The sequence below is a fragment of the Schistocerca americana genome, chromosome 1 (assembly GCF_021461395.2).
Source record: "Schistocerca americana isolate TAMUIC-IGC-003095 chromosome 1, iqSchAmer2.1, whole genome shotgun sequence".
Taxonomy (NCBI): Eukaryota; Metazoa; Arthropoda; class Insecta; order Orthoptera; family Acrididae; genus Schistocerca; species Schistocerca americana.
This window is the reverse complement of record NC_060119.1, coordinates 913900424-913923570: the sequence shown is the minus strand read 5'-3', so window position 1 is coordinate 913923570 and position 23147 is coordinate 913900424. Positions and strand designations below refer to the sequence as shown.

At 39.8% G+C, this 23147-nt stretch overlaps 1 protein-coding gene across 1 annotated transcript in view; it reads right to left on the bottom strand.

Moving 5' to 3' along the window:
* The window catches only part of LOC124595108 (SAM and SH3 domain-containing protein 1-like), a 427338-nt gene that overhangs the window by 2099 nt on the left and 402092 nt on the right, over positions 1-23147 (bottom strand). The window contains exons 13-15 of the mRNA XM_047133709.1: positions 19132-19283; positions 10789-11013; positions 6222-6372 (exon numbers count right to left, since the gene is read on the bottom strand). Of these exons, the coding sequence (XP_046989665.1) occupies positions 6222-6372; positions 10789-11013; positions 19132-19283 (528 nt within the window). The remainder of the gene's footprint in view (positions 1-6221; positions 6373-10788; positions 11014-19131; positions 19284-23147) is intronic.

Below are 23147 nucleotides of genomic sequence, written 5' to 3'. Positions count from 1 at the left end.
AACACACACACCTCACACAAGCACAACTCACAGACACATAGCCATTGTCATCTCTGGGTCCTAAGACCCAACTGCAATCACATCTGACTTATCGTAGAAAAAAGTTGCTGCTCACCTCTAATGCAGTCACAATAAGGCCTTGTGTGATTGCATGAATGTGTGTGAGTTTTGTTTTGTCTACATCTGGTGCAGAACTTATTCCAATTGCTGAATAATATTTAACAGTCTCTTTCATTGTGCCTGCCTGCCACTCAGTGTCTCCTCTATGTGACGAGTAGCAACCTATCCTTTTCATTTTGTTGTTAAAAATACTTAATACACTTGCACCTTGAGAGATACTGTAAATTAAGAGTGAAGTTACTACTAAAGCATAAGATAAAGACTTTTTTGTCTTTTTTTGTTGAGTTTGGTCAGCACAACTAGAATATTTCAGTGTATGCATTATTCACATATTTAAGGAATCTTCATTAGTCGCTTACAAATGTGATGGTAATTTATGTATTTATCCTGTGTGTTAACTAGTGAGGTCTTACAGTTTATTCGATCTGAGGGAGTATGTATTGAATATGTGCTAATGAAACAAAAACAGCTGATATATAGTTAAATGTAGCTCCAAAACATTTCTTTCATATTGCAATAATTGTGCTGCTCAGTGGCCAATTGTAAGTTGGTGTACTGTTCTGCACATATACAAGTTGTATATTTGTTCACAACAGGTTACTCATTTAAGATTTTTCTCCAGTAAATTAATCTCAGTTATTTGACAGCATTAATAACAAAACATATTTAAACACTATTCATATTACCATCCATAAGCTGCAAATACACAAGTGTCACAGGACTTCTTATTGTCAGGCACTTAATGTCTAGTCTGCAAGTATTTGTTGATGTGCACTTTATATCAAATAGTTATGCCAATAGTTTCACCAAAAGTCATTACAGTTATTTACTCCACTTGTTATTTGCCATTCGTGTATTTAGATCATCACCTCACAGTCTCAGAGCAACCAACCTGCTCTTCAGTGTACACGTTTCATTGTAATTTCTTACTACTTGCTCTCCTTGTCTCTAATTGTCTTCCTTTCTGTGTGGCAATATGCCTTCCACTTTCTAAATGGTGAATCTCCACACCTGTTTAATCTCTTTTCTAGCTTTACACATCATAATTGTTATACAGGGTGATTCTAATTTATGTTCCAGTTTCAGAATGCTGTAAAAATGGAAATGCTGCTCAAAATGGTGTCAAATTTGAATGGAGTATTACGGAAGAAGAAGGAAACATTACTGAAACAAAAAATATGAACAAAAATTTTCCCATAACATGGCACTGAAGGCATCATAACATAAATGGATTTGGGTACAAATGACCAATGAATCGCAATATAATGGCCATGGTGTGAGTTGCACATTAAATCAATTACACTGAGCAATGTTCATGACCATACACATTTTTGTCATTCAATGGTTGTAGCACTGTTAGGTAAGCCAGCCCACACCACACTAAATGGAAAAAATTGGTTTTTAATTGTACAAAGGCCAAAAATTGTATAAAAAGCAATTTTTAATTGTTTTAAAACTGACAAAGGACATGTTCAATATGTTGTCCAACATTTTCCGCCAAAATTTGAAAATGAGAAAAAGTGTGTTCCACATCGGAGTGTCTCAAGGGTGATGCACATTGCATGTCTTCAGTTCAGCTAAATTTGTAATCCAAGCACTGCACACAGTGTCTTTCAGATAAATCCACAGACAGAAGTCACATAGATTAAGTTCAGGTGATCTGGACAGCCAGGCTGCCTGAAAATGACTGCTGATAATTCTAGAATTTCCAAAATGCCTTTGCAGCAACGGCTTTGAAGGGTGTGCAGTGTGTGAAGGAGTGCCATCTTGCATAAAAATGATCCTACCTATACATCCTCACTTTTAAAGGGTTGGAATGATGTTGGTGCATAGTGTTTACCAGTGATGGAGCACATAGGATGTGTAGGAGCCACCTCCTCAAAAAATTATAGCCCTGTGATAAAAGATGCCATCAACCCACACCACACAGCTATCTTTGCAGAAAGAATTGGTACCCATTGACATGCGAGTCAATTTTCCATTGTTCATATTATATTCTGCAGTTCTGTGTATTGAGATGGAAATGCATTTCTTCTGTCCACATGGCCATTCACTGCCTCTACCATGCAAGCAAGAAATTCTAGAACAAATGTTTGTCAAACTGGCAGATCAGCATGAAGCAACTCCTGGACATGGGTAATTTTGTATGGATAGCAATGCAGGACATCTCATAGAATTTTATGCATTGTGCTGACAGGCATGTCCAAAGTTCAGGCTATTCCCCATGCACTGCATGTTTGCACACGGGTGCTCGAGCCCTCCTGCAGTGCTGTGGCCACATCTTCTATTGAATCAGACCAATTGTTCTCCTCCCACTGCCACTCTGCCCTTCAAAAGAATCTGTTTTTTTCATAATCATTCTCTCCAGGCCCTTCACAGATAACAGACCAGTACCTTTTTTCATACCTTTGAGTGCCTGGAACTCCTGCATAGGTACTGACACACAGTCACTATTCTCGTAAAAGTGCTTCACCAGCAGTGTGTGATCCTATATTGAGACAGTGAGGCCAAGCGTACCTGGCACAAACTAAGGAGCAGCCATGTACATTGTGTTTTTTCTTTTGCATATTCTGCCTCTTACAATGCATAGTGGTAAAATTTTTGTTAATCTTGTTTTCCATAATGTTTTCCCCTTCTTTGATAACACTCCATTCAAATTTGATGTCATATAGGACAGCGGTTACTTTTTTACAGTGTTTTGAAACTGGAATTTTAATTTTATCATCCTGTGTATCCTGGTGATTTTTCTGCAATATTACATTATTACATTTTATGGAACTGAGATATTGTTTTTTAAAGTCCATTGTTTGATTTTCATTCAGTTCTATATTACTTCTTTCCATCTATCAGAAACTGGAAGTGTCATCTCATTAACATATCTTGTAACTCATCACACATGTACCTCTCTTCTTTATCTACATAGATACTGTATAAAGAGTGCTTGGTTACAAAGTGTGTTATGTCTGTGACGCAGCTATCTTTTGTTGTGTTGTTACTGATTAAAACTATGTCACATAGAACATTTGTGTATAGCACCATCTCAACCTTCATTTCTTTATCATCATCTCTGTTTCTGAATGTAATTCTTATGTTTGCCCAAATAGTTACAACTTGTTAGTAGCAGTAAGTACATTTACTTTGTGGCGAATGTGATCAGAAAGCTGCTGTTTGATGGGAGTATTTGAGGAAGCTTGTTAGATAAATACCAAAAAATCCAATGCTTTACATGTCTCACATTCTGTTATGCGGTATATGCACATAGAAATGGCCAAGCATTACTCTTTCAAATAGAGCAAAGCCTAAGTAGAGTTTATCTGTTTCATCAGTTTTTGAGAATGCAGTCACGACACAATCTTCCAATACTTCAGTTCAAAGCTTTCCAGCCAATGTCAAGAGTAATCAATGAACTTAGCATGAATCTGTACCTATTTGAGACATCATCAGGACCATGTGACACAAGGTATAACATGAAGCACAAGGCATGCTAGTCACAGATGACATTTTAAATGTAACCACTGTCACAGATAACTGTTGTACAGTTTAATAAGAAATGCATGATAGACTAAAACGCATTAGTACCAAGTGCAAAGAAACACAGGGCTGCCTGGTAGATGCTGCCAAACCAAAATGATAATGAATTAACTGGACATTGTTAAAACCATTTGTGGGTGTCAGAATGCTAATAAGTGAATACGTAATGAGAGTGAAGATGAGTTGCAAGCGGAGTTTTCTCACTTTATTAGGTTGCCTACCAGACATATTTCTATCACATCCTTGACCAATGAATTGCAAAAAAAGGAGAGGTTGTGGCTAGGATCTTAATATTGTTATAATACATTGTGTGACCAATGGAAATATAAAATTAAGCAATTGCAGATTTATATGATTGAATATGAAGGGTGTGCTGCTGATATCAATGCACAATTCTTATTCCATGTGTGTGTTTTATGCTATGTAACATTTCCCACATTCACACAAAATTTTCTAGAACTCCACCTTTCATGATGTGTCACCCTTACCATTGCCACACAACCTGCCATTTTGGTTTGTAGACAGAAGATCACTATAATATCATGTTTCTGACTATCCATCAAAAAACACTTTTCACATGCTGAAGAGGTACCAAAGTTCAAACAACTGTACATGTATAAGTTCATCTGGAAGATTTCCAGTGTCCAAAACTATTTATATTTCCAGAATGAAATTTTCACTTTGCAGCAGAGTTTGCACACTTATATGATACTTAATGGCAGATTAAAAATGTGTGTCAGACCAAGACTCGAACTAACAACTTTTGCCCTTTGCTTGCAAGTGCTTTATCAACTGAGCTCCCCAAGCATGACTTGTGACCCATTCTCAAACCTTTACTTGCGCCAGTACCTCATCTTTTACCTTCCAAACTTCACTGATGTTCTCTAGAAAAACTTGAGGGACTAGCACTTCCGGATGATGGGATATTGCACAGACATAGCTTAAACACAGCCCGGGGAATGTTTCCAGAATGAAATTTTCACTCTGCAGTGGAGTGTGCTATGATATGAAACATCCCCCAGGATGTGGCTAAGCCATGTCTCCACAATATCCTTTCTTCCAGAAGTGCTAATCCTGCAAGTTTCACAGGAGAACATATGTGAATTTTGGAAGGTAGGAGATGAGGTACTGGCAGAAGTAAAGGTGTGAGGATGGGTCGTGAGTCATGCTTGAGTAGCTCGGTTAGTAGAACACTTGCCATTGAAAGGCAAAGGTCCCAAATTTGAGTCTCAGTCTGCCAGTGTCATATTTATATTTTCATGAACAAAGATGAGATTAACCAAGAACATTATCAATTTAGCTTCACCAAATGCCTATGAATGTATGTTGTGTTTTAATTTAATGATAAAAAACTGGAATGTCTTGTAAAAAGAGTAGTAAGAGAAGAGAGGACAAAAAGAGGTAAAAGTGACTTAAAATATAGAAAATAAGAGAAATGGGAGTTGCTAGAGTATTTTAGCATCAGCAGAGGTGACAGGGGTCAGAAGTGCTAACATTAGTGTTATCAAAATGAACTGTAGGAGTGAAACATGAACACAAGAGATTGAGTTGCTAATGATACAAGTTCATAGGATCTTTCATCATTTGTATGTTTCTTTTCTTATGTCTTTTTGCACATACCAAAGTGTTTCATTTCAGAGCTCAGGAAGGTATTATAGTAAATACTGCTGCTGCTGTTATTGTCAGGAAAGAGATACTTCCTCTGCAGTTTTGCAATAGTTTTTCTTGAACACTTGCATGTGTTCCTTTGCAGTTACTTCTTTATCAACTGAAGCCATTGTCATATGATTTTTAAAATTATTTCCCATGACCTTTTCTTTGACTTTTTCTTCATGAAAGAGGTAGGAATTTTTTATTCATAAGATATCAGAAGATTGTCTGCATAACTGGATATCATTATATTACAGATATAGTTTGGTCTCTCAGCAGATGTCCAATATCCTTTTGATAGTCTAAGAAGATCTGATTATATTTGATTATGTAAGTTATAAAGAGGACACAAACTCCACATTAGTTGCAATTTTGTGTTTGGTGTCAGGCAGCATGGAAAGATTTATGGATTGTAGAAATAAAATTTGTAACAGTAAACTTTTCCTGCAGTATAAATGCTCATTTGAATCAGAGGCATTATATTTGAGAAAAGGAGCAAAGAGGGGATGGAGGGGGTGGGGGTGGGGGGGGGGGGGGGGGGGCAGGAGTGAAACTGCCAGTTGAGTATCACATGTTTGTTGTTGCTACTAACTGATATTTAAGTTATAACAGTGTACAGAAAATGATTAAAGAAAACCATGAAACTATCAAAAACAAGTCAGTTATTAGAGTCCTATCAAACATTTAGGTTGTGTCAGAATTAACTGCAGATTTAAATAACTTTATACAAGGAAACAATTTTTAGTAGATAACTCAGTAACTTGTGTCTGTGATTGAAAAGAAAGTGTGTGCAAAACCAATTTTTATATGGAAATGATAACAAAAATTGATTTTTCTCTCAGGGTCAGTGCTATAGAGTACAAGCAAACCAACAGAATAAGAAATTATTGGGTATCGTTATTTAAACAGTGATAACTTACAGTCATAATCATGCAGCAACTCAACAGCAGTCAGTATTTTTGCTCGATGTTCTGGGTTATTAATTCCTAGATAATCAAGGTCTTCTCCTTCCAGATCTTTGAACAATTCCAAATCTTCATAGCCATTTAAAACAAAAACAGATATATGTTCCTGCAAGTTGAATCATAATCAATTAATAATAGGAAGACTGGGATCTCTGCAGTTATACAGTTACTATTATTAATGTTAGTACAGTAATATTTTAAGCTTTCTACTTGTTATATTTCATGCACTTTTGTTATATGTGTCCTCTTGTTATTGTCTCTTTTACTGTCTCTGTGCCTAGTGTTCATATTCACTTTTCTGTGTGCTCTGTCTATAGCATACTCATGAATATAAAACAGAAATTCCATAATCATACTCTGTAAAATGCCAAAATTAATATAATGATGACAACAACAACACTAATGAACATTCACCATATGAATTTACTTTATTTTGGATATGTTAGTAATGGCCAAGGAATGGGAAAGGAGTCAGTTGCTATCAGCAAGAACCATCGTAACATTTTCCTGAGCTGATCTGGAAAATTAATAAACTCATTGTTTTTTCAAGGGAAAGAAAGGCTGAGTAAAAACTTTTGAACGAAAAATCAAGTTCTTTCACCAAATCTAGCCTTTTATTCATAAGGGCAACAGAACATTATGCAATGAACCACATTTTCATCTTTCCTAGCTTTTATAACTTAGAGACATAAAACAAGAGGACTGTCCAACATATACTATCTGTGATACAGAAGAAGTTGAACCACACAGTCTGTACTTGTGAATGTTGTTGAGTAATTCTTCATAACTGATATAATGTTCACTCATTCACGCTTTGTATTCTATAAATGGAATAATGAAGGAGAGCCTTCAGAAATGTGAAACAAGGGAAGTCATGCATTAAAAGGCAGTAAAATCCTTCGCTGGATACTTCTGTAAAGTATACTAACAACCAAATATAACTAGAGATATAGTAATTCCTCATGTGATTAATTATGGGAATTTTTTTAATTATGGGAATTTTTTCCATGTAACTTTTTTCTTTCTGTGTGTAAATAAAAAAAGTAGCTACTTTGAAACAATTACTGCTTTTTCTTTTAGACCTTTTAGTAGGTGTTTTTAGCCACTACTTCATACCAAACATTTATGTAATTTTATTATTTTCAGAAACAGCTAATTGTTTTCTTTACATTGGATAAGTTAGAAACTGTTTAATATTAGCATTAATGGAATTTACAATTCTGATTCCAAATATTCTGATAGATTATAGAAAGAACAGTTAATTAGTTTCTCTTTTACTTCATTTTCTAGTATCTAGAGGTTTCTAATTTCCTGCCTTATGTCTGAAACTTCAAAAGGGACACACAGTCCATATGGAAATAATTTCCACTTCTAATATTCAATTTTCACATTATGGCTGTCAGTGTCACCATTCATCCTAAATAAACTCTTACTGTGAACTCAAAATGGCTCTGAGCACTATGGAACTCAACATCTGAGGTCATCAGTCCCCTAGAACTTAGAACTACTTAAACCTAACTAACCTAAGGACATCACACACATTCATGCCCGAGGCAGGATTCGAACCTGCGACCGTAGCAGTCGTGCGGTTCAAGACTGAAACGCCTAGAGCCACTCGGCCACCACGGCCGGCTACTGTGAACTACAAGCACCATTAAGAAGTAAACATATTGATACATGAGTGTAAGGATTCCAAGGTCCATGAAGAGGTTTCAGCAAGGTGCTCTGTTAGCAGCTTTACATAATATACTTATTGCATGATCCTATAAAGCAGAATATTACATTGAAGTCTGCAAAAAATGCTGGCAATCCCGTCTACAAAACCTAACATAGTCGGAATCTTGCATGGCGCACAATCAATTTTATTTATGTGGCATCTAGTTTCAAACTGAAATACATTTTAAAGTTACCACATAAGTCAGTTACGCAGATCATCATCGATCAATTCATAAAATGGTAACAGTGCATCAAAACATCATGACTAGAGGTAAAAGTCATGTCTAACATTACGAAAGTATTAAGCCAAACTGAGCAGTAACTGTGGCAGACTGTACCAAAGGACACACCACACTTTTAAGCAGTCTATAATAGTTAATAGATTGTTTATGTTTTGACACTGATGAGCTGTCTCATATATGCTGCCAGAATAAAAAATTATTACACTCCTTTAGCGGTTTCCAGTTATCTCAAAATTTATTGTTGTAACAGTGCATATGGAGTACATTAAATGATTACCTTTACCGATCAATAGTACAAGTGGTTCTGAGGTTCCAGGTACCAACCTATGCTCAAACAATGATACTAGTACATGGTGTAGCCTCCACAGTTGGCAATGCTGGTGCTGACTTTGACATCCAGTTGATCATATAGACGGCAAATACTGTCCTGGGATATGTTATACTATGCCTGTTTGACCTGTTCATGTAGTTCTGTAAGAGTTGTTGATTGATGAGTCACTTCTAGTCCCATCATATCCCATATGTGCTCAATTGGAGAAAGTCTGGAGATTATGCTGGCCAGGGAAGTTGCTGCACTTCTTGCAGAGCACATTGAGTTTCATGGGCAGTGTGTGGGTGAGCATTATTATGTTGGAACAACATGTCACCTTCCTGTTGCAAGCATAGCACAAGAACAGGTCTAACCGAATTCTGCATGTACTGAGTGCTGGTTAGCATCCCCTCCAGAAACACCAAATGTGAACGAGAGTTGTAGCTTATCATGCTCCAGACCATAATACATGGGATGGGGCCAGTGTGTCTTGGACAAATGCACTATTTGAGACAGTGCTCACCAGGTCTACTTTGTACATGCTAATGAACATCATTTGCTTACAGGTAGAATCTGCTTTCATTGCTGAAGACCACAGCATGCTATTCCATCTTCCGAGTGATCCTGTGGCAACAGCAATTGAGCCATGCATGTCCTTCCTGTGGCATGAGTGGAAGATGGGCTAGAGGTGCATGTGCCCGTAATCCCATTGCTAATTAACGGTTTGCAACAATCTGTTTTGGCACATCTGGGCTCCCAAGTCGTCTTATCTGTTCTGTGGTAGCTGTACGATCTGCCACTGCTGCCCTTACAATATGACGATCCTGGCAGGCATCTGTGCTGCATGGACATACAGGACCTCATCTACAGGTGTGAGAATGTCTTTGTGACCACTGATACCAGCATTTCTCTCAAAGGACCACTTGGAAGGCCACAATTTGACCCCTTTCAAATGTGCTCAGTTGGCTGTAGGAAGCATGAGTGCATCTCCGTGGCATGGTTCCCTGCTTGCTTCACATGTTTGAACCACACTGAGCCTTCTGGGTGTGAGCATTCCCAATTAAAGGTTAGACACAGATAGTGCTCTGGTAGTTATGCCACTATGTTATCTGTTGGCAGACGACATTGAAACCATTATCAATACTTCTACTATACCCCCAGGTGGCATAAGCCACCACTGGATCAAAATCAATGCCATCTTTCCAGGTGTACCAATTTTTTTTTTCCAGAGTTCAAAAGCAGAGATGAAGACAAGAAGTAACTTTACACAAGTTGGTAAAAATTCCAGGAATATCAAAGGGCTAATTGGGACAGATTTGTAAGAACATTTGGAATTAAGAATAATATAACAGAGAGGAATACCAAATATGTTAACTAGTGATCAAAAATGAACAAGAGCTCATGCACCATAAATTAGCTTAGTAGTGAGTAAGTTAAATGAAAAAGTTTTCAACAGAATGTAAATAATTTAGGAGTAAAGGAAACAAGTTATCCAAGAGTGGAAGTATGGTGTCATTGACAGCACATGTAAAAGAACAAAACTTTGCTAGCTTTCGCAATAATCCTTTTTAGAGATAGAGTATGCATGCATGCAGCCCTTACTCTGAAGGTGGTAAGTTTATCAATTATCTCCATAAAATCCCATTACTCTCCTTTCAAGTTAACTCAGTCTCACATCATCCAGCATACACAATTTTTAGTCTCTTCTAGCATGATTCCATTTCCACAACAAGCTCTCGTCCGGCCATCCTGATTTAGGTTTTCCGTGATTTTCCTAAATCACTCCAGGCAAATGCCGGGATGGTTCCTCTGAAAGGGCACGGCCGACTTCCTTCCCTAAACCGATGAGACCGATGACCATGCTGTCTGGTCTCCTTCCCCAAACAACCAACCAACCACAACAAGCTCCATGTTTGCAATTTTGATCTTCAAAACTTGTGCTAAGGTATTGATAGCATTTGTAGGTAATGGGCTAGGGAGAGTTGGGACACAAAAAAAAATTTGCGTAATTTATATGTTCTGAAAGCATGGAAATTGGCAATAATTTATGCTCTTCTTTGAGCTCAGTACAAAAATACCCAGAAATCTGGAGCCGAGTTCTAGTCTCTGTCTGCAAATATTACTCTTGACAAATCATGGGAATAATGCTGCTGAAGTGAAGATATAGAAAGAGGGGGTTATGGCATGGGCTGCAAGAAGTGGAAGAGATTTGAATGATATTTTAATGCATATTATGTAATATGTTTATAGCTACCTCAAGATTTATTCTCCGAAGTAGATCTTCCACAGAGTGTGGCTTTCCCTTAGCAGAAACACAGTGATGAGAGTACTTTCCACTAGAATGATGACGTTTGCTGGATCTTCCTTTCTCAGTCAGGACTTCAACATTGATGAATTTGAAAGTACCTACTTTGTTGTGCAAAATACCTTTCCACAGCCCACTGGGATTCATTGTAACTATGTCAATGATGTCTCCTTTCTGAAAAGTAAAATCATATAATTATGAAATTAATGGTTTCTACCTGATTTGTATGATATCCAATGAAACACTGTTTTTACACATTATAGTTGCTCTCTATTAATCACTGAGTGTAGCCTACACTGCCATTTATGTTGTGTTGAGTAAAGGCACATATTGTTTCTCATCTGAAATGTACTAACACATGTGCTTTTAGTGTTTCCTGGACTACTGTGTGAATATCCTCGCATTATGACATTATCAGGAAGATAGACTTTCATACTAAAGTTTACATAGTTAGATCCAACAATTTGTGGAATGTGCTTAATAACATGATGACACTTGGGTCCATTACAAATAAACAAATCTTTTGAAAATGTAGGAAAAGACAGATCACTACTTACCGTAAAGGAGGGGCACAATTAAAAGACCCTCACATATAGCTTTTGGGCACAGCCTTCAGCAGTAAAATACACACACACACACACACACACACACACACACACACACACACACACACACACACACAAAAGAAAAAAAAAGAAAAAAACAGAAGATGCACACCTCATTCACACAACTGCCAACTCCAGCATCTTGGGCCACAGTGCTAAAGTTGGTGGTCATGTGTGCATGAGGTATGCTTGCTTTTGTGTGTGTGTGTGTGTGTGTGTGTGTGTGTGTGTGTGTGTGTGTGTTTTACTAATGAGGGCTGTGGCCGAAACCTAAATGTGTGTGTCTGTTAATTGTGCCTTTCTGCAAGTTGATGTGTCTTCCTTACGGTAAGTAGTAATCTGTCTTTTCCTACACTGTTGATATTGTTGTCTGGAGTTTTCATTGTTTAATTTTTGCCAAACAAACCCTTTGAGAGCATTAGATAACTTAAGTCCTTTCATTTCGTGCATAATCCTTTTGGCACCATTCTCTGTTTTAAGCAGATGAGAGCACTGTTGAAATGAATGTACAAATTGTCAAGAGGGTGACAAATCAGAATTCTTGTAGATAGAAGCCCAGTCTCTGTTACTTTGTTTTGAATTAAAGTGTAAATTCCATACCAAATACACTTTTTATGCACAATGCTCACTGATTATTTTCATCTATCCTTCTGCCAATGAGGCAACAGAATATGGCAATCAACACAAAGCTAAGCTGTGCAGGCTTGAAGCTCAACAAAGATTCTAGGGGCAAATGGCCTAGTGAAGATCTGTATTATTACAGACTGTTCAATAATACAGTTTCTACTGAATATGACAATAATTTTTGTCCATCTTATTCTTGTGCATAATCTAATTCTAATGCATGTGAAGGAATGCAGTAATTTACATATTTGCTTCACTACAAAAACCATTCACTATTTTTCAGGCTGTAACTAGTTTCCAATATCATAATTGACTTTTGTGACTATTTTGTTAAAGCTTGAGCACTGTGTGTACTAAAAAAAGTGAACTGGGCAACTGTTTGTGTTCAGTCAGCTCCTTAGTACTGCATAATAAGTCTTTTGGCTACAAACCTTTAAAACTGGCAAAGTCACAGCCAAAATGATCACAAATTAAGATGGCAACCATAAAATATTATTATTTCATTATATATTTGTCAGCATTGATTAAAAATCATAATTTTTTCTACTTGAATATGATTCCTGTGGCAAGGGGTTGGGAATGTGAGTGGCATAGGCATGGTTGGTTGTGTGATGGAACATCACTACTTTAGGAAGGATGGGAAAGCCCTGCATGGAATGACTTATTTCAGGATATGGTGATAGATAATCAAAGCCCTGACGGAGGATGTGGTTCAGTTGTTCCAGTCCAGAGTGATATTGAGAGAGGAGAGGGCAAGTGCTCCTTTGCAGCCCCAAGACTGGCCTCCCACATCAAACATACTAACCACTTCCTTACTAACTCTGCACCACCCCCACCCCTTTACCTCCTGGATCCCTGATCATCACTGCTGATGCCACCCTCCCATACACCAAAATCCTCAATGCACATGGCCTTGCCTCTCCCATCATCCTTCAGATTCTAAACCAACTACCTCATTCCATACACACCTTACCAATTATATCCTCACACGCAACTACTTCAGCTTTGCAGGGAAGACATACAAATAAAATCAGATCCACAGCCATGGAGACCTGCATGGCATCCTCCTATGCCAACCTGCTTATGGGCCATCTAGAGGAAACCTTCCTAGCCTCCCAAAATCTCCAACTCCAGTCTAGTTCATGTTCACTGATGATATCACCCTGATCTGTACTCAGAACCAGGATACCTTACCTTAATTCCTTCACAACCGCAACACCTTGTCTCCCATTCATATCATTTAGTTCTCCTCAACCCAATGTTCCACCTTCCTGGATGTTGGCCTCCACCCTTCTGAAGGCACCATCCACACCTCGGTCCTCCACACCGCCACCACCAACTGTATCTGCATTTTGGCAGCTGCCATTCCTTTACACCAAAAAGGAGAGAAGTAAAAAGACAGTGGATGCATTGATGGAATAAAAGGCCGTATAGTGCTGGAATGGGAACAAGGAAGGGGCTAGATGGGTAAGGACAACAACTAATGAAGGTTGAGGCCATGAGGATTATGAGAACAGGATATATTTCTGGGAAGCTTCCCCCATGCATAATTCAGAAAAGCAGGCATTGTTGGTAAGGATCCAGATGGCACTGGCTGTGAAGTAGTCACTGAAATGAAGAAAGTTATGTTGGGTGGCATGCTCAGCAACAGGATGGTCAAGCTGTTTCTTGCCCACAGTTTGTAGGTGGCCATTCATGTGGATAGACAGCTTGTTGGTTGTCATGCCTGTATAGAATGCAGCACAGTGGTTGCAGCTTAGCTTGTAGATCACATCACTGGTAGCCTTGTCTTTGAAGGGATAGGTGATGTTTGTTACTGGACTGGAGTAGGTGGTGGTGGTGGGAGGAGGTGTAGGACAGGTCTTGCATCAAGGTCTTTTACAGGGATATGAGCCACGAGGCAAGTAGTTGGGAACAGGGGTTGTATAGGGATGGGTGAGGATATCATGCAGGTTAAGTGGGCGATGGAGTACCACTGTGGGAAGGGTGGGAAGGATAGTACGTAGGACATTCCTCATTTCAAGGCATGGCGAGAGGTAGTTGAAAGCCTGACAGAGAATGTAATTCAGTTGCTCCAGTCATGGGTGGCATTGAGACATGAGGGGAATGCTCCTCTGTGGCTGGGCAGTAGGACGTTGGGAGGTGGTGGGTGACTAGACAGATAAGGTATGAGAGATCAGCTTTTGTACAAGGCTGGGATAGTAATTATGGTCTGTGAAGGCCTCGGAGAGACCCTTGGTATATTTCAGGAGGATCTTCTCATCACTATAGATGCAACAGCTGTGGGTGGCTAGGTTGTATGGAAGCTACTTCTTGAAATGGAATGGGTGGCAGCTGTTGAAGTGGAAATACTGCTGATGGCTGGTAGGTTTGACATGGATGGAGGTACTGATGTAGCCATCTTTGAGATGGAGGTCAACGTCGAGGAATGTGGTTTGTTGGGTTGAGTAGGACCAGGTGACGTGAATGGGGGAGAAGGTATCGAGGTTCTGGAGAAATTTTTATACAGTTTTCTCATCCTTGATTCAGATCATGAAGATGTCATCAATGAATCTGAACCAGATGAGGGGTTTGGGATTCTGGGTGTTTAGGAATGTTTTCTCTAGATGGCCCATGAGTAGGATGGCATAGTATGGTGCCATGCATGTGTCCTTAGCTGTGCCACAGATTTGATTTTAGGTAACACCTTCAAAGGAGAAGTAATTGTAGGTGAGGATAAAGTTTGTCATGGCGACTAGAAGAGATGTTGCAGGATTGGAATCCATCGGGCATTGGGAAAGGTAGTGTTCTATAGCAGTAAGATCATGGGCATTAGGTACATTAGCGTAAAGGGAGGTGGCATCATAAGTGATGGGCAGGGCACCATGTGGTAAAGGAACAGTAACTGTGCAGAGATGGTGGAGAAAATGGTTGGTATTTTTTATATAGGAGGGTAGGTTGCAGGTAATAGGCTGAAGGTATTGGTCTATGAGAGCAGAGAATCTCTCAGTGGGGGAACAGTGATTGGCCGCAATGGGAAATCACAGGTGGTTAGGTTTATGGACACTAGGGAGCATGTTAAGGTAGGAGTGAGGGGAATGGTAAGGGTGAGGTGAGAGGTGGACTCTGGGGAGATGGGAGGGGTCTTAGAATTTGAGGAGGGACTGGAAATCCTATGGGATTTCTGGAATGGGATCACTGTTGTAAGATTTGTAGGTGAATGAGTCTGACAGCTGCCAGATTCCTTCTGCCAGGCAATTCTTGTGGTTCAAAGCACCAGAGGTGGAGCTTCTGTCATCAGTTATGATTATAGGGTAGGGTGCCTGATCTCTCCAGTCACCCACCACCTCCCAACGTCCCACTGCCCAGCCACAGAGGAGCATTCCCCTTGTGTCTCAGTATCACCCGGGACTGTAAGACATTCTCTGCCCCAGGGTTTCAACTACCTCTTATTGTGCCCTGAAAAGAGGAATGTCATACCCACTTTCCTTCCACCCTCCCCCACACCCCACAGTGGATTCCATCACCCACCAAACCTACACGATATCCTCATCCATCTCTACACAACCCCTGCTCCCATCCCCTTGCCTCATGGCTCATATCCCTGTAACAGGCCTAGATGCAAGACCTGTCCCATACATCCTCCCACCATGACATATTTCAGTCCGGTCACTCAAAGGCTGGGCTACCTGTGAAACCAATCATATGATCTACAAGTTAAGCTGCAACCATTGTGCTGTATTCTACATGGGCATGACAACCATGAGTGGCCACCTACAAACTGTGATCAGGGAAAAGCTGGACCACCTCGTTGCTGAGCACTGCACCCAACACAGTGTATATGAAGATGGTATCTGTTCTTTCAGTGTCTGAAAGAACAGATACCATCAGTGACCATGCAGCTCTCTAGAATGAAATGATAATTAAATCAAGACCCTATGCTGCCAACAGACATTGATATACATCAACAGGGACAGTTGAAAATGTGTGCCCTGAGCGGGCCTCTATCCCCGGGATCTCCGGCTTACATTGCAGGTGCTCTATCCATCTGAGCCACCGGGACCACAGAGGATAGTGCACCTGCAGTGTCTTATCCTTTGCATGCTCCCCATGAGACCCACATTCCCAACTTAACATCCACACACTGCATTTGTGGTGCCCCTGCCCATTACACTCATTACTCGTGGCAGACAATCTTACCGAGTCCCATAAGACTTCGGGCAATGCATGTGCATTTGCACATCCCTCAGTGGCTCAGATGGATAGAGCATCTACCACATGAGCAGGAGATCCCGGGTTCGAGTCAGGGCACACACTTTCAACTGTCCCAGTTGATGTATATCAACACCTGTCAGTGGCATAGGGTCTTGATTTAATTATCATTACATTCTAGAGAGCTTCACAGTCACTGTACCTGTTCTTTCTGACATACCATCTTCATATAGTTAAGGCTAACCGGCCACTGACCTCCTCCTGTGTGGATGCTCAAGCATTGCCAAACTCTTACAGGACTCGGTTAGATTGTCTGCCGCGAGTAATGAGTGTAATGGGCCGGGGCACTATGAATGTAATGAGTGGTCGGAATGTGGGTCTCACGGGGAGCATGCAAAGGATAAATTCCTGAAGTTGCACTATCCTCTGTGCCCCCAGTGGCTCAGATGAATAGAGCATCTGCCATGTAAGCAGGAGATCCTGGGTTTGAGTCCCAGTTGGAGCACACATTTTCAACTGTCCCTATTGATGTATATTCAATGCCTGTTGGCAGAATAGGGTCTTGATTTAATTATTATTTCAACACAGTGTACTTCATTTCAATGACTGCTTCACAGCCTGTGCCATCTGGATTCTTCCCACCAACACCTGCTTTTCTGAATTGCGCAGGTGGGAACTCTCCCTGCCATATACCCTAGATTTCCGTAACCCTCCTGGCCTCAACCTTCTAGTCATTGTCCGTACCCATCTAGCCCCTTCCCTGTTCCCATTCCAGCACTACACAGCCCTTTATTCCACCTACACATTCCAGCACTACACAGCCCTTTATTCCACCAACACACCCCCAGTCTTTTTAGTTCGCTCCTTCTCTGCTTACACCCCCCCCCCCCATTCTAACCTCCCAACTGCATCTAACTGCCCTACACTCTCTCCACCGTGTCCCTGTCTGCTCTACCAACCAGTACTTCACTGCCCCCACCTTGTCCCTACTATCCCTCCCGTTTGCCGCCTCAGCCTCCTCCTTAATCCCACCACTTGCTTGCTTCTACATCTACATCTACATTTATACTCCGCAAGCCACCCAACGGTGTGTGGCGGAGGGCACTTTACGTGCCACTGTCAGTACCTCCCTTTCCTGTTCCAGTCGCGTATGGTTCGCGGGAAGAACGACTGTCTGAAAGCCTCCGTGCGCACTCTAATCCCTCTAATTTTACATTCGTGATCTCCTCGGGAGGTATAAGTAGGGGGAAGCAATATATTCGATACCTCATCCAGAAACGCACCCTCTCGAAACCTGGCGAGCAATCTACACCGCGATGTAGAGCGCCTCTCTTGCAGAGTCTGCCACTTGAGTTTATTAAACATCTCCGTAACGCTATCACGGTTACCAAATAACCCTGTGACGAAACGCGCCACTCTTCTTTGGATCTTCTCTATCTCCTCCGTCAAACCGATCTGGTACGGATCCCACACTGATGAGCAATACTCAAGTATAGGTCGAACGAGTGTTTTGTAAGCCACCTCCTTTGTTGATGGACTACATTTTCTAAGCACTCTCCCAATGAATTTCAACCTGGTACCCGCCTTACCAACAATTAATTTTACATGATCATTCCACTTCAAATCGTTCCGCACGCATACTCCCATATATTTAGAGAAGTAACTGCTACCAGTGTTTGTTCCGCTATCATATAATCATACAATAAAGGATCCTTCTTTCTATGTATTCGCAATTCTCCCATCATGCGCTACTGTTAATAATGTGGACTCAGCAGCCAGAAACTCTGGCCGTGTGTGTGTGTGTGTGTGTGTGTGTGTGTGTGTGTGTGTGTGTGTGTATTTCTGATGAAGGCCATGTCAGCCGAAAGCTCATTTTCTGGCAGTCTTTTTGTAGTGTCTATCTGTGAATCAGCATCTCTACTATATGGTGAATAGCGACTATCCTTATCATATTATTGTTGCATTCCATCTTGGATTTTCCATTGTTTAAATTCATAATATCAGATGGTGTACACTGAAATGCAAAGAATTTTTACATCCACAGTTCTTTGGTTGAGTTCTGAATTTGCTTTTGTTGAGTAAGTTATTTTACATCATTATTACTGTATTAATGTGTAATATCTGTGCTAACAAAAGCTATCAATGACTGACAAATAAATTTAAATATAGCTAATTTTTCTAGCACACCCTCTGCACTTTGTTTAAGTTATATTAAAGTCTTCTATATGCCTATATGATTTCTTTTCATTTGTCACCATTATATCTGCCCTATCTTGTTGATACTATTTTCATTAGCACCACATCAACATGATTATTTGTTCTTCAAAGTATGTATATGGATTTGTCAAGCTGTTTCACTGTTTTAGAAAGTGATTTATTTTTTCTTCTCTTTTTGATCACTATATTTTTTTTTCTTCTTGAATCTCTGGAATCATTAAAGAAAAATTCGTAACTTAAATAATTTACTTATGTTCGTATTATCACCTACAAACTCTTACCTCACCTCAGAATGATACTTAACTATTGTAAAACTACAGAGTACTTTTGTACTGAAAAATTGAAAATTTAGTTTGCAATTTGAGTACTGCTGCTGGTAATGGCAGCATTTTCTTTGTTCAAAACTAACTTTTTATTTATTTTTATGATGGACTTTTCTGATACTGATTAATTATTGAGGGGCTAATAAATAGATTTGCTCATTTTATATTTTAGCTCCCAGTTATTTTATTGTAGTTTAAAATTGTGTTAAACAAAGGAATTAGTAGAAATTACTTTGGCACTTAATGATTAATTTGCTTATTCTCTTCTATAGACTGACAAAGTAAGTATACCACACTCATTGGTGCATCAGGTATTTTCCTCCATTTCATACCTTAAATTTGAGAGCATCCTTGTCGTATGGGCTAGGAGTGTAATCAACAAGGGCCCGAGCTCTCCCTATAACTGGTCCAATTATGGAAGTATCACAGTCTTCAGCTGATATTGAACTATGATTACTGCTTGCTGGTACAAGGGCCTGGGTACCTGTTTGAGACAAGAATGAAGTAACTGTAACACATTTTCATTGCTTAAGAAATTATTTATACAAGGAAGCCAATAATTTAAAAGCATGAGAGCAGAAGCTCATTGTGTAAGCCAAGGTGGTTAACATGCATCCATGTTCCCGTCTCTGCGTAGAATAAAAAGTTAAAAATATTTTCAATGTGCACAATGATTTAATCTTGGTTCTCAGCTACAATTTCACGGTTTTCCAACTCATTAAGATCAAAACATATTCTAAGCTCACTGGACAATATGTCATCTCAGCGCATATGTACAGATGAATCCTGAAGCCTTTACAGATTGTGCAGAATCAAGTCACATACTCAACTGCACACCCATTGCCCCTATGTGAGCACAAGGCAGCAGTAATCACTGAGACATTGATGTTTCAAGTAGACATTGGATGTAAACATGGGTAAATGTAAGGACATGACACAGTAGCAAAAAGGGGAAATTATGTTTGGCTGTACCCATGGCCATACGGTATGTGAAGTTGCTGTTTCACAGCAGACTGTTCAACATGTGTGTGTGTGTGTGTGTGTGTGTGTGTGTGTGTGTGTTTGAGGTTTACGGGCGCTAAACAGTGGGGTCATCAGCGCCCATGTTCAACATGCCTACAATCAGAGGCCATGAAATGCAATTTCGGAATTGTGGTCATAGTAAGACCCTGACAGAGAGAGACCGGAGACATTTGTCACGGCTTGTGAACCAGAATCACTTCCTGACCTAACAGGTCTTGCTGCAGGCAGTGAATGAAGGTCCATCCCACCTGTTATCAAGATAACATTGGGTTAGGAACTGCATGCAATGAACATTTGGAGTCAGGCCATTGCTCACCCAGGCAGATAAAGGCAATAACAGCAAAGTTCATAGAGCTGGAAGGATATGTGACTGGTTTTCTGAACACTGACCCACCCTATTATATCTCGATTGGCATGCAAAATCACCGGACTTGAATCCCATAGAAAATATGTGGGATATGCTGAAGCGACAAGTAAAACACCGACATCAGCATACCAGCAGTTTGATGGAATTGCATGCTAAAAGCCTCAGTAAAGGCCTTACCTGGATGCAGTGTACCTGCACAACCTTGTGGATTCAGTTCCCAATCAAATCCAGGTGTTTATCAAGTCCAGGGGCCTACTGAATTACATGGTATTAAATTAAGCTTGCAATGATTTCGCTAAGGGTCATTTTTTGTCCAGTGAGCTTATTTTCATAATCTTATACATGGTATTAGTGACAGCCTTGAAACCAAAACCAAGCAATATTAATTTTCATCCTGCATCAACCCATTTCCTCCCCGTGGATCTAACTTTTATGAGCACTGTATGCTCTACACAAAGTAATATTTTACCCTATTCACCTCTCACCATCACTTCTCACTACTGAAATACCAGATACAGCATGGTTCTGTTACTACTCTTCTGTACTTCAGTTTTACATGCATATGTCAAAAGTCAGAACAAAAATTTAATGTAGGAAGTGTGGTTTGTAAGGACATTCATGTGCAGGCTCTTGTTCCTGAGAATGGAGAGGAGATATTCAGTATTTAGAGCTGCTTCTCTAGCTGATGAATGAGGTCTGTGAAATAATCTGCTATTTTAAAATTTTCAGGTACTTTTTCCATAAACTTATTCAGCTATCTGTCTGACTCAACTGTTACTTTTATAGAGAAATAAATTACAGGATAGCAAAATCAGTTTATAGAGTCCATAGACACATACAAACACTCTCCTCCTGCTGACTGAGCTCACCAGTTTAAGATAAGCTAGTGATACCACACATTGTTGCAGACATGCATGTTGATCATTACAATAAAGAAGAAGAAGTAATACCACTGGAAATCTGAGATAGTAATAAAAGATGTTTCCATTCTATGGAATTTTGACCCAAACATTAAAGATATCTTTTGTAGCCTTAAACAAAACTTCTCTCACAGTATTTTAAAATTTTTGTTGAGCCCTAAGAAGATACACACATCTCTCCTTGCCTTATTAACAAATAGATATTATGTTCATTATCCTGATATACACCAAAAACTCCTTCTAAACCTGAGCCCAACCACAAAGTTGTGTCCCTTTGTGATACAGATCCATCCAGGATTCAAAAAATTGAACTCATTCCTGATCATGCCCTAGAGTAGTATTTGTTAACCAATATAAATCCCCTTCTGTGCCTACTTTGGTCTTGTTTTAAACCCCAAAAGACAAACAGAATAGTTAGATAGAAAACTTTGCTCATACATCAAACCACCACCTTCTATTCTTCCTGCGTTATTCGTATTACATATTGTATTGAAAGAAAAGCCACATGCGAATGTATCTATGTCTGCTACCAGTTTCACTGTAAATACTGCACAGCATTCTACAAGTGTATGACCACCATCAGTCTAGATTAATGGTCAACTTTTAGGACTGAGGACCAACTGGATCATTCAGTTGTGGATCATGCAGCTAATCACAATGTGGTTTATTTCTTGGTTGTCTTGCATATCATGCTATCTGGTGCCTGCTCCATAACCCCAGATTTTCTGGACTGCATAAATAGGAACTGTGCCTCTGACATAGTTTTCATTCCGACAACTCCTGCTTCAGTCTCTATTGGTCGGTATCTTCCACCTGCCTGTATGCCCATATCAGCTCCCACCTCATTCCTTCCTTCTGCCTCTAAGGAACTTCACCTTCCATTAGTACTTTCCTAATATATCCTATCTAATTCATATCTTCATCTCTTTGTGTTTCACTTGTCTTGTCTAATTTGTTTATCATCCATGTTTTACTTCCGTACAAGACTACACTCCTTACAAATACCTCCAGAAAATACTTCCTAACACTAATTTATATTTGATTCTAACAAATTTTTCTTTTTTATAAATGCTTTTTTTGCTATCAACAGTTGAATCTGATATCTTCTCTTCTTCATCCATCATCAGCTGCTTTGTGTCTCAAATAGCAAAATTGAAAGTGTCAGCAGAAGAAAGTGTCAGCAGAAGAAAGTGCTAACATTCAAATTAGTAAGGATTAGTCTGAACACAGTACCTATTGTGTTCTTTCACCTGCTGGTAACAAGTAGTTCCGAAAGTATTACTAAAAAACATATTCTACTATACAAACTGCTTTCTCTTATTGTACTTAAGTTCTTGTCTTGGAATTTAGCCAAACATATAACACACAGTAACACAAAATATGCTCTTGTGAATTAACACTTTCTTCTGCAACCTCTTCAATTCATCAACTACTTTTAGTGTCTCATTTCCCCTATATAATTCTGTTAGCATCACCTAACTTAATTTCACTACATTCTACACTCCTGGAAATTGAAATAAGAACACCGTGAATTCATTGTCCCAGGAAGGGGAAACTTTATTGACACATTCCTGGGGTCAGATACATCACATGATCACACTGATAGAACCACAGGCACATAGACACAGGCAACAGAGCATGCACAATGTCGGCACTAGTACAGTGTATATCCACCTTTCGCAGCAATGCAGGCTGCTATTCTTCCATGGAGACGATCGTAGAGATGCTGGATGTAGTCCTGTGGAACGGCTTGCCATGCCATTTCCACCTGGCGCCTCAGTTGGACCAGCGTTCGTGCTGGACGTGCAGACCGCGTGAGACGACGCTTCATCCAGTCCCAAACATGCTCAATGGGGGACAGATCCGGAGATCTTGCTGGCCAGGGTAGTTGACTTACACCTTCTAAAGCACGTTGGGTGGCACGGGATACATGCGGACGTGCATTGTCCTGTTGGAACAGCAAGTTCCCTTGCCGATCTAGGAATGGTAGAACGATGGGTTCGATGACGGTTTGGATGTACCGTGCACTACTCAGTGT